At 39.9% G+C, this 13,070-nt stretch overlaps 1 protein-coding gene across 5 annotated transcripts in view; it reads right to left on the bottom strand.

Moving 5' to 3' along the window:
* MFSD6 (major facilitator superfamily domain containing 6) overlaps nucleotides 1-13,070 on the bottom strand; it is a 72,243-nt gene that overhangs the window by 14,690 nt on the left and 44,483 nt on the right. For 4 of the 5 annotated variants that reach the window (XM_036858924.1, XM_036858926.1, XM_036858927.1 and 1 more), the window contains one exon: nucleotides 3,693-3,790. In XM_036858924.1, the coding sequence (XP_036714819.1) occupies nucleotides 3,693-3,790 (98 nt within the window). Of the gene's footprint in view, nucleotides 1-3,692; nucleotides 3,791-5,369; nucleotides 5,389-13,070 lie in introns of those variants that run through there. The other variant, XM_036858928.1, reaches the window with a different exon arrangement.

Genomic DNA, 13,070 nt, shown 5'->3' with positions numbered 1-13,070 from the left:
TCCTTCCTAGGGGTCTAGAGAGGAGGAAATTTGCTTTATCCCCATCCCATCTGCTAATTATTACCAACATAGCCTGAGGAGACAAATGCTGAGATGACGACCAAGAGCTTCAGGGAATGAAGGATAACAAGGAATCTTCCTCCGTCAGTTACAGGTAACCCCAAAGAGGAAGAGATGAGTAGCCAGAGATACGGAATAAAGCACATCCCTTGTCTCCTCCCCTTCCGTTGCTTCACTAGGTGGTACTAGTTCTCATGGTGTTTTGGGGATGAGGCACGGGATGAAAGATTGAAGAGCTAGACCTCACCTCTATTTTTTAAGAAGACCCTCTGTGTGGTGCTGGGGCCAGAATCAAAGAGTGGAAGTGCTGACTGTTCAGTGTCACGACCATCAGTGATGAGAGCCCGTGTCCTGCTTCCCCACCCTCCCCCTCCTAAGGCTGGGTCTTTGGAAATCATCAGGTAGCAGTTCCAGTCAAGGGATTAAGGGGCATCTATCATGACAGTGGGCTTGTCCTGTAATTAAATCATTCCATGTTTTGTCATCATTTCTTGTTTTACTGCATCCTAAGTAGAGCTGCCTTAAGCACAGGGACTTTAAAGTCATTTGGATGAGCCTTGTAACTTTGGAAGAATTCAGACTGGAAAAACAAACTTGTTCAGTCAGAAGTGTGTTCCTATGAACAAGATTTATTCCACATAGATAATCCACTGTTTTCCGTAGGGTGGGCATGGGTCAAACAAAGGCAAGGGATTTTTTGTTGTACAGCCAAAACACTCAGCACTCACTTCTGCCAGGGAATGAAACCGTCTCCTCCAGTTTTAGACGCAAAGAGCTCTGCGGAACTGGTCACAGAGCCCTGTGTTAGATGCGGAGACTCCCCGTATTTACAGATTGCCCCTTTTTACTAGCTTCAGATCAGTAACTAGGTTTCTACTGGCACGGGGGAAATAAAATGAAACACAGAGGTATAAACTGTAGCCTGCCATGGGAAGCAGGGATAACTGCCCTAAGGTGCACATAAATACATATTATACAAATATGTACTGGGTCAGCAGCTTAGGATGACAAACCCATCGAGCCCCAGCCAAAGCCTCCCACTCAGGTTTCCTGAGATGCCATTCCGCTCTCCATGGCTGTGCTTTGGCACATGGCTCTTCTCTGTGCCAAAATATCTGCTTCTCTTTAGGCCACCGGGTGGGGTCCTCGTCACCTTTCAAAATCCAGCTTATCTGTGATTTCCTTGGGGAATCTTTTAATAATATCATCCTCCCAGGGCTTCCCTGGTGGCGCAGTGGTTGAGAATCTGCCTGCTAATGCAGGGGACATGGGTTCGAGCCCTGGTCTGGGAAGATCCCACATGCCGCGGAGCAACTAGGCCCGTGAGCTACAACTACTGAGCCTGCGCGTCTGGAGCCTGTGCTCCGCAACAAGAGAGGCCGCGAAAGTGAAAGGCCCGCGCACCGCAATGAAGAGTGGCCCCCACTTGCCACAACTGGAGAAAGCCCTCGCACAGAAACGAAGACCCAACACAGCCAAAAATAAATAAATAAATAAATAAAATTTAAATAAATAAATAAATAATATCATCCTCCCACTCTCTGCTTCACAAAGCTAATCATTCCCTCCATGGAGCTCCTTCTCTGTTACCTGGCACATTTTTCTGATTCCATCTAATCCATCTAACACACTGGGTAGCAATTATGTATTTACACATCTGGCTTCCAGAACAGACAGTGAGACCTTGAGGTCTAAGTTAATATATTGTTTTTTAAACTATATTCCCAGCACTCAGCATGCTGCGTGACTCTTGGTGGCTATTTAACATATCTTTAATAAATTAACAGGAAAAAAGACGTTTTTGATTCGCAACAGCATTTGTTTTTTCCCTCTTATAAAATTCTTCTCTTGTTATAAATGTCTTCTTTAACCACTGTTTTAAAAAAGCTTCTCTCTTTTGCTCTTTTCTTTTTTTATATTTATTTATTTATTTATTTATTTATTTATTTGGCTGCACCGGGTCTTAGTTGCGGCACACAGGATCTTCAGTTGCGGCATATGGGATCTAGTTCCCTGACCAGGGATCGAACCCAGGCCCCTTGCACTGGAAAGTGCAGAGTCTTAGCCACTGGACCACCAGGGAAGTCCCTGCTCTATTTTCTTAAGTCACTAAGGCAAACCATCCTTTTTTATCTAATTCATATTAAATTAAAAGGAGAGAAAAAGGTATATGCATGTATTATTCATGTATTATTATAACAGGTATACCAGTTTTTTTGTTTTTTGTTGTTTTTTTTAAGTAAGAGTCTGCATGTGGTGTCATACCAATAAATAAAGCAGTTAAGTCAGACGAGCACCCTGCCTCATAGAATAGAGTCAGAATTAGAGGTGGGAACCCCTAAGGCTGTGTTGCTTATACCTTGTTGTTGCACATTTCTTTCCTGCAGTTCATATTTTGTGCTTTGTTTTTCTTACATGACACAATACTGAGATGTATGCCCCACCTCAAGACTATTCAAGAGTTCTAATTATTACAAACAATAATTTCTTATTATAAGACCAAATTTCCATTTTCTATATATTTATAAACAAAATCTCTTTTCATCATTTATACCACTGCATCAGACCTAAGAAAAGCACCTTTAAAGTGTGTACATATTTGAATTTTATAATTTTAATGTGACTATAAATTATGTCTCCTTTCATTAGGATAGGTTTTTTATTTTTCATTGCCACGATGGGATTTGGTGAATGAGATTTTGCATTTTATACATTTTGTTTAGATATATAATTGTGAGTCTTTCATCTTAGATATTATGATAAAGAATTATGTTGATTGTACGGCATTTGCATCCTCAGGGTTAGGGAAAATGATAATGGCAATCTATAAAGCTAATAAAATTGTATATAGTCATAGACTGTTTGGTACAATTAATGATTTAGGAGCCTGGGCAGCCCCGGAAGACCTCAACTCCAATGATGTTATCCTGAACCTTTATTTTAATCATAATGCCAATCACCAAATGGTTTAGCCAAGCTGCTAATAGAACTTCTCAGGATACAGTCTGGATTATATGAGCTAATGAATAGAAATCAATGCTTTCACTGCTCTTAAGCCACATGGCAAGAAATTTTTTTCAAAGTTACATGTTGAAGGGTCCAGTGAAGCAAAGAGAAGAACTCAGGTCAGGATATTTGAGCAAAGATTATAAAGGTGCATGGGAAAACAACAGCCTGACTATAAAGCTTTAGTTACAAATCACTAGATGTGATCAAAGTAACTGAAGAAATAAAATAGTTATGACAACCTTTTTTTTTTTTTGCAGTGAGTATAGTTAACCTACAAAAATACCAAAATCTTTAAAATATAAATCCTTTTATATTTAAAACCACCTTTGGATGTGTACACCTAACAATTGTACATGAGAGTTTATTGCAGAGTTCCTCTTTCTTTGTTTAATCACAAGGGTGTGGGAAATAATCCAGCTTTGTTTGGTTCAACAAACACAGAACACTCAGAGGAACTGAAGAACCAGCCCCCTGATGTAACCTGTTCCTTCACAACCACTTCAAACTCGTATAAAACAGTGCCTCTGCCCTTCCTTTGTAGAGTCAGATGCTGAAGGCCACTGAACTTTCATGTAGTCATAACTCAAGTAGAAAAATAATTCTAATTCCAACTGTTAACTTGCCTTGAAGAACTTCCATGGGGAGAACAGTCCAGGCATTTTCCAGGTAGGAAATATAAATATAGCGAGCCGTATTGCAGGCCAGGCCAATGTACAGAACCCTAAAAAAAGCAAAGGAAAATAAGTTGAGGCTCTGGTAGAGATACAAAACATGCAAATATCACCTAGTTTTCCCCCTGCCCCAAACATCCATCATCCAGCAGACAGTGTTCCAAACTCAGAAGTGGGGAAGCTAAAGGACAATTAAATTTAACCATGAACTCTTAGGAATAAGAAAACTGCTTCTAACATATCTGCTCTCAGCCTTTTCAAAATGCTTGTTAATATAAAAGCAAACATCACCCTTCCTGAAACTTAATTAGTAGCAGAGATGATGCTTTTTTAAGATAGTCTGGGCATACTGCCATCTGTAATGACATTGCTGGCTTCCTTCCAGGTGGCTGTAGGGTAAATATGCCTGGGATTGTAGCCACTTCACTATGATGGGGGAAGAACAGGCTAAAAATGAGAACACGTGAATATGTGGCCTTGCTTGCGATACCCAAGACACCAAGCAGTTTCACAAAGAGACTCTCAAGGTCATTGAAAACTATCATCCAATGATGAATAATAACTATTTGGAAAGCAAACACTTTCTCCTATCAGTTCAATTGATACAAGTTCATTATTTAAAAAAAAAATCCATGATATCACATGCTTACAAAATTGATAAATATATATCAGCCTCTAGCTTTCACCCTCACAATCACCACCACCAAAATTATGAGTAAAAACAAAATAAAGGCCTAAAATGGTGAATCCAAGCATAAGGTTACGATCTCTCTCATTCTGAACTGGACGGGCTGGTTTGGAAGCAAACGGTGGCTACTTCTCTTTACAAAAACACAGCCCAGGGGCTTCCCTGGTGGCGCAGTGGTTGAGAATCTGCCTGCCAATGCAGGGGACACGGGTTCGAGCCCTGGTCTGGGAAGATCCCACATGCCGCGGAGCAACTAGGCCCGTGAGCCACAACTACTGAGCCTGCGCGTCTGGAGCCTGTGCTCTGCAACAAGAGAGGCCGCGACAGTGAGAGGCCCGCGCACCGCGATGAAGAGTGGCCCCCGCTTGCCACAACTAGAGAAAGCCCTCGCACAGAAACGAAGACCCAACACAGCCATAAAAATTAATTAATTAATTAATTTAAAAAAAATTGTAGAGGGAATTAATTCTTCTAAAAAAAAAAAAAAACACACAACCCAGGGGATTTCTTTTTCTTGGTTGTTTTCCATTTTGTGTTAATTTTCCCAACCTTAATGCTTTTCTTGTGTTCTAAATCCAAGTGGATGAAAACTAGAAGGTAAAAGAGATAAACCAATTTGACAATCAGTGGTATTTTCCTAATCTTGCTCAACTGTATTTTTATATTAAAATCATTCTTATAAACAGTGTCCTCTTTTTCCAACACTGGATCAAGGAAACGAAATGCCCTGAGGCATCCAGCTGGTATTAACTGCAAATACGGAGCAGAAAGAAATATGGGGAAAGACAACAAAAGGGTTGAGGGGGTGGGGATGGGATAGGAAATGGATATTAGAATGGATTTAGGAGCTCTTCAATAACGAAAAGGTCTGGGTTGTCATATTCTTTGGACTTTATGCTCTTTTTACTTGTATGTTTTGAAGAAAAAAGTATGTTTCAAACCTGTTTGATAAAAAGTTTGCTGAACAAACTTGCTATAAATCCATCGGCCAGGGTCCCTCTGCTAGGAAACAGCAACAAAGAGCCCACAGGAGATTAAAATGCAAAATACACTATACAAACACACAAGTTACACAAATATGTTTCCTTCCAGATTCTAAAGCAGCCCTGCTGATGACATCAACTTAGCCTAACTCATGGTCAGCAAACATTTTCTATAAAGGGCCATATAGTAAATAGGTCTTGTAGGTCTTTTGCAAATACTCAACTCTGCTGCTGTAGCATGAAAGCAACCATAGACGATATGTAAATGAATAAGCATGGATGGCTGCGTTCCAATAAAATTCGAATTATGAACACTGAAATTTAAATTTCATGTAATTTTCATGTATCACAAAATAGTATTCTTCTTGTGATTTTTTTTTTCAACCACTTGAAAGTATAGAAACCTTTCTTAGTTCCTGGGTCCTACAAAACAGGCAGCAGGCCAGATTTGGCCCCTGGCCATAGTTTGCCAACCTCTGACCTAGCTCATTAGTTCTTATTAACTCTGCCTGAACATCAGATTTACTCGGGCAACTGTTAAAAACTACAGTGTCGAGGCCCATGCCACCCTCAGTTAAGGCTCTTTAGGATTGGAACTCGGGCTCTGTGCTTTTGAAAGCTCCCCAGGTTATTCAGATACTGAGCCAAAGGTGGAGAACCACTGATCTAGCTCATTCTAAGCAGCTCCAAGTAATTCTTGCCCATAATCCCATCATAAAAAGATTTGGTACTACATCTTCCTTGTGTTCATATTGCCTATCCTATACCTTTCTTTTGAGCCCACTTCTGAATCAGGGTTACCATGACAACCGCTATTCAATCCAGGCCACAGTCCACAGGGCCTGGCCCTAAGTAACCCGTAAGAGGTAGGCTGTGCTATGCCTTCAAACCTCTCTCTACCCATGTGGAATTCAGCCACTGGAGTCTGTAATCTCTTAGACCCTTAGGTCTCGGATTGCCACCAACCAGCCCAGTGACTACGAGCTTGATATACCTTTCAGTTCTTTTCCATGTTTCTAATCTCACAACTGATAGTTCTTTGGGACCAAACAGGTGCCGTAAAGATGAAAACACAAAATAAGAAGTATCCAGCGCAAATTACTTCACCTTTTAGAGCCTCAATTTCCTTATATATCAAGTAGACAACAACATCAACTCTGCAGGCTTGTGATAATTACAACAGTTGCCCATAATAAGCACTCAATAAAAGGTATTATTATTACTATTCTTATTATTATTTTAAAGAAAAGTGTCCAAGTATCCTTCTTTTTTCTGAAAAAACTTTTATCCCAGAATTCCAAAAGAGAGGACACTAGCATTCCTCCCTCACCAACCATTCTGGCGAAGCCGGTGGCTTAAAAAAATCAGCAAGTGTAAAATGATGAGCAGAAAGGAAGGCAGCATTTTGATCTATGAAAAGGGAAAGAAGTAGACAACATATTTATTGAATAATCACTGAAAAGTATTGCAGCAACCTAAGAATCTCTTTAATATCTGAATAGGATATTTAAACTGCCGTAGTATTCACTGTTATGGGCTGAACTGTGTCCCCTCCAAAATTCATATGTTGAAGGTCTAAGTCCTAACCCCCAGTACCCCAGAGTGTGGCTAGGTATGGCGACAGGGCCTTTAAAGAGGTGATTAAGGTGAAATGATGTAATATGGGTGGGCCCTAATCCAACATGACTGGTGTCCTGATAAGAAGAGATTAGGACAGAGACAGACACAGAGGGAAGACCAGGTGAAGACACTGGAAGACAAGCCAAGGAGAGAAGTCCTCAGAAGACATACATCCTGCCAACACCTTGATCTTGGACTTTTAGCTTCCAGAACTGTAAGGAAATAAAATTTCTGTTTTTTAAAGCCAGTCTGTGGTGCTTTGTTATGGCAGCCCTAGGAAATGAATACACGCACACTCATGAAATTAAGGATTTGCTAATAAAAACGAATTTATAATATGTTTTACTAGATCATCTTCTGGACAAATTCTTTATGCTGAATATAGAGCATATTTTTGGAGTCCTAGAATTTGCCTGAGCATTAAGAGGTCTGGAAATACAGAAAAATAGTCTGAAAAATGCCTCTCAGTGACATACAAAGACCCATTGAACACCTATAGTGAAACAGCTCAGAAACAACATCATTGCTTTCCTATTTCACAACAAGAAGTCAGTAAGTATAAAAGTAAGACAAGAAATAAAGACAATTTTAGAACAGGTGTTATAGATAACTGATCTATAAAGAACACAATTGGTAAGGAGCAAATGATTCAGCATAAAACACTACACCATGGAAAACCCAAATCACTTGTCAAACTCCTTGATTCTTTACTTGAGCAAAATATAATGGTAGGAGAAAAGTACTTATGAGTTTCTAATCTCTTACAAAACCACAACCCACAGTGTTGACAGGATAAGTTGATTGGTGCTTATCTTATAATGATACTGGTACTTGTTTTTTTTGTTTTGTTTTGTTTTTCAGAAAGACAGTATTCAAGATACAGAAGCAATTAATTGTGAGTCATCCTGCAATTCCTAACAGAGTGTGGGTTAATTATGATGCCCTACTTTTCTAAGTTAAACCATCTATAACATGGCTGAATAACCCCTGAGAACATTTCTAAATTACAAAGAACATGAATTTTGCTCAATAAACATTAGCTGAGATACCACTATGTAACATACACTGTCCTGGACTGAAAGGGAATAAAAATGAAGAGAAATCCTCCTTGCCTGCAAGGAACTTAGTCTAGTGGGGAGACAGGCACAGAAGCAAATAAATTAAATACAATACCCTAAGAGGTCTGCACAAAGTGCTATGGCTACACAAAGGAGAGGTTCTTAGCTACCCCCTGGGGGTCCCAGGACACTTGGGTTAGAAGCAAATGGACAAAGGAGGAGGGAACAATAGAAAGGTTAACCATAAAACCTCAAGCCTTTGCAGGCAGAGAGGGTATTTGAACGATATAAGAAGGATCAAAGTCTTAGGATTTATGAAGAGATGAGTGAACTTTTCCAGCCCAGATCCAATCTGGAAATTATTCTCTATTCCAGAGACAATACAGGTTATGAGCAACAGAGAAGGATTTAAGTAGGATTATCCTGCAATGCTCTCAGATGTATGAGATGAAAGGGCAACACCACGCAAAGAGAACCCATTCTCAGCCGAATGAGTCATTGGCAGCAAGCATGCTGCAAAGCCTCTAATGGAGAAACAGAAAAGTTCCTCAAAAAAGAAAAAACATTGGATGAAAACAAAATGCCCTGGATAAGGACGGTTCTTATCAACCAGACATGGAGTATTTGCAGATGGAGTCTGAATATGCGCTCAACCTGTGGTGCAAGCCCTCGCACAAGGACACAGTGTTCCAACGCACAGAAGTGTTGCTCCAGGGCTGGGTGGAGACGAAGACAGACTAGCAACAAACCAGGATTCAGAAAGTAATATTTTGACAGGTTACAGACCATTGGGACAATGTCCTCAGCTAGAGGACAATGTCACCTAGCTAGAGTTTCATTAGGAACACCAGTTCCTAATGGGAAAGAAATGGTCATTAGTACCAGATACTTGGAGCACAGTCTACTCTTTGCCTCATATATGAATCAGCTTAGGTTTTCTGTATGGTAAACAGTATACAGACTCACCTTTAGGCTGGGTTCCATCATTCCCAGATCATCCTTTTATGGTCTATATGAACTTGTCAGTAAAAAAAAAAAGTTCTTTCAGATATTGCTACAGATGTCTTTCCAGAGCAGGCAGACATCAGATGCTAATTAAGGTCAGGATTCTGGTGCTTAAAGTGAGCATTCAGTGTAAGCAGTGCCCTCCTCCCCAAGAATGAAGCTTATTTCCAGCATAATCACCTAATACTGACAACCTTAGAGTAAGAGGATGTTCCTGATTGTCAGCTTTAAAAGGTAGGAAAATATAAATCCAAACTTTTTAGAAGATAACTAAAATAGAAGGTTTATGCCTTGAAGACAAATTTTAGTCTAGAAAATTACCGTTTTTTCATATTCATCCCCCTCCTCCCAACCAACCTGCATGATGTAATGTCACTGTGGGTGTCCTCCCAGGATTTCTCTGCCTCTCTGTAGCAGAATAGGGTTTTACTGTCATTGTCTGGAATCTCTTGTCTTGCCTCCCCTTTCTTGTCCTCTCTACCCTGTGTCCCATACCCAGGGCTGGCTGGCTTGAACGGATCCTAGCTGGCATTCCTTGGAATTCCCACCCTAAGCAGAGGGCCCGAGCTACCATCACGGGACACTTCTCATGCCACAGTGGTAGCAAAAGCAACCAGACAGAGTGAAGACGTGGCCAAGAGTCAATGACCTGAGCAACATGTGGCAGGAGCTGCCACACCTCATGCCCAGTGCTTACCTAGAAGTGGCAGAGCTGATGACACACCTGTTCCTTGTTCCAAGACACGACTTCGGGCACTAGTATCTCTGATTGTGAGAGTCCTACCCCTGAAAGTGCCCATCTCTTCTAAGAAACCATCTCAAATGTCCCCAGGTATAACTGATCCTATCTCACCATCTCAAATGTCCCCAGGTATAACTCTTCCTCTGTTATACTCTTTGTTTCCATTAGGGTACTTGTCACAATCTACAAGTGCTATACACAGAAGACTGTGAGTTCCTGGGAGGCAAGGACTGTGTCTTTTTCATCTTGTACTCAAAAGGAGCCTGCCTTGCTCAAGTGCTCAGTGAATTATAGTAAAGTAATTTAATATAATCTTATGTAAATGGGTAAAACATGAGGACAAAAAGAAGCACTATTCTCATGAAAACAGTGTTTCTCGATGGGCCACTATCATTTTGGATGGTATAATTCTTTATCATATGGGACCCACCCATTCACCGGGGGATGTTTAGGATCCTGGCCCTTGGGCGCTAAGTGACAGTCTCTGAAAAAACTAAAATGCCCCCTCACACATTTCTAAACACCTCCTATTGGGAAGCACTAGATAAGTCCCTTAAAACAAAGGCTTCCTGGTCACTGTATCATAAAATGTCCTGTGTGTGTGTGTGTGTCTCCATATTCAAGTTATATTAGTACCTAAACAAATCTAGAAGGAGACAGACACCAAACCATGATCAATGGTTACCTTGGAGATTTGTGATTACAGACCATTCATTGTCTAAGGAGTGTATTTCTGTCGATTTTGAGTTTGCATAGTGAGTTATGTACTTTTTGGAAATCATGTAAAAATAAACATTTAAAAGATGGGGAAAAAACTATCAAATTAGGCATGGGAAGGCAACCATTAAAAACTTAGGTTAAAATAATAAAAAAACTAATAGAATTCTGTACCCAAATTGTTTTTAAAGTATCTTTATGTCTGTGTTCCACACAAAAGAAACCAAAACTGATGGAAATCATAACCCCGATAACAGAATCATTTTCAAAGAAAAGGTTTGGCCCTACAACCAAAGATTAGCAAATGTTTTTATATTTTTGTGTTTCAAAATGTTTAAGTTGTGAATACGTTACATCTTATCATTAATCCACCAACCACTAACTATTTGATACTGTCACCTAAAGCGAGCTAAAAGTCACTGCAGAACAGTAAGTACAGCATTGTAATCCTCACGTCAGGGAAGGAGAGTTACATACACATGTATGCACTTACATGTGAAGAGACTATCTCTGGAAGAAGACACTAGAACCTCATATCACTGATGGGCTCTGGGTGGGGGGTGGAGCTGGGGGACTGTCCCAAAGGTGGGAGAGAGACTTTACTGAATATCTTTTAGAACTCCTGAATTTCTTCCCATGTGTATATCTACTTTCTCAAAGAATAAAGATTAGTCACTGTGCTTCCTGTAGCTATACATAGGCACAGTAAATGATGTATGATGCTTGACCCATGGTTTTCCAACCTGAAGGGATCATTATCTGGGTTTCTATTTTGGTTTAAAAATAATACAACATTCTAGCTTAATTAATATTCAATATTATTTCTATCTTTTGAATCTGTTATGAGATTGGGTGTAAGTCAAAGAGTTATACAAATAGTTAAGAAAGGCGCATGAAATATTCAGCATTGCCATGACTGTGTTCTTTCTGGACAAAGAAAATTGGCAGTCTGTAGAGATAAACTTAAGAAAAGTATTCATTTGCTTCAAGAGCCACTTGGATCATCAGAAAGTATTATATGTAATACAATGGGAACCTTTGAATCAAAACCGCTAAGAACAAGCAAAAACAAGATTCTATTATAAAACATCTTTTTTGGTGGACTATCTGGCACAGTGCGCTGCCTAGCTTCTGTCCTCTAGCCACATGAATTCCCAGTGGACCCACTGGGCCACTGTCCCCACCCATCCCTACCTGTGACCTGATTCCTACTCCTCCTTCAGATCTCACTCAGCTCCTTTATACATGAGCACAGCATCATGTGCCTCTCCTCATAACCCTTATCTCAGTTGTAACTGTACATTGACAACTTGACTGTATGCTCCATGCAGAGTGATGTCTATTTCATTTTATGTTGGCTCAGATTTATCTCGTGTGCTTGACACATAGCAGGCACTCAATAAATACTCATGGACTAGAGGGAAAATATACATACTTTAAATAGAACATCACACAACAAATATTTATTGAACGAACATACTCTGTGTTAAGTGCCAGGCATATGGTAGTGAACACGATATAAATGTAAACTATGCATATACTATACTTGTAATTATATGTGTATGTAGGCACCTATTATATTGGTAATTATATATGCATACTTGTAATTATACATATATGTAAAATAAGATACTTGATCATGGTATAGGAATAAGTGATGGGTATGTGAAAGAATGAATTGACTTATAAAAGAGGCCTAGAAATAGAATGATTAAAAAAATGGATGTCCACATTTGGCAATATTTTTGATTAATGTTAACAGGCTATGCTCGAAGATAAATATTCAGTCATCTACGTGGACAAGGAGTAGTTCAATGAATAGCTGACTATAGTTTGCTTTTGCGGGGCATCCTGAAGCGCCATGCAGTGGATCCTCAACACATGTGCACAAGCAGATAACAAGGATCTTGGGTACCCACAAGCCTATCTCACCAGAATAAGAGTTAGCATGTAAGCCACAAAGCTCAAAGAGTCAGTGGCACTGCCATACCAACCACAGCATAGCCAAAGGGATCACCAACAGAGACCCTGGAAGCCACCAAGCTTCTATCGCCAAACAGGTGTATGTCGCTGGCCATTGACCCATCTTTGTAGAACAGAGAATAAGAACCACACTGTATATCAGAAGAGTGAATGAGGGAAAAAGAATATTCATCTAGCTATGTATGTTTTCTGCAGCTACTAATACTTGCTTCTATTTTTTTCTGCTAGAAAAAGAAAAGATAAAAGTGAAGTCTCAGTCTCTGCTGGTCTTAAGTCATTCTTTATTTTGCTGCCTTCAAATCTTTCCTCTTCAAATGACTGGTAAGCTAAGCTAAGAGTATAAAAATACCGGTAACCATCAGCCGGGTCACGGTGCTGGTTCCTGGCCATATTTACATCTTTGCATTGCTCTTTTAGTTTATCTGCCCACTTTTTCTTAGCTTGTGTTTATCTCTAGGTAGAAAAATAAGTATGTTTAAAACAAAATAGAACCTTGATTAATGGAGCCCAACCACTTGAAAGATACAATATGCT

The sequence above is a fragment of the Balaenoptera musculus genome, chromosome 7 (genome assembly GCF_009873245.2).
Source record: "Balaenoptera musculus isolate JJ_BM4_2016_0621 chromosome 7, mBalMus1.pri.v3, whole genome shotgun sequence".
NCBI lineage: Eukaryota > Metazoa > Chordata > Mammalia > Artiodactyla > Balaenopteridae > Balaenoptera > Balaenoptera musculus.
Note: the sequence above shows the minus strand (reverse complement) of the source record. Positions and strands in the feature narration are given on the sequence as shown.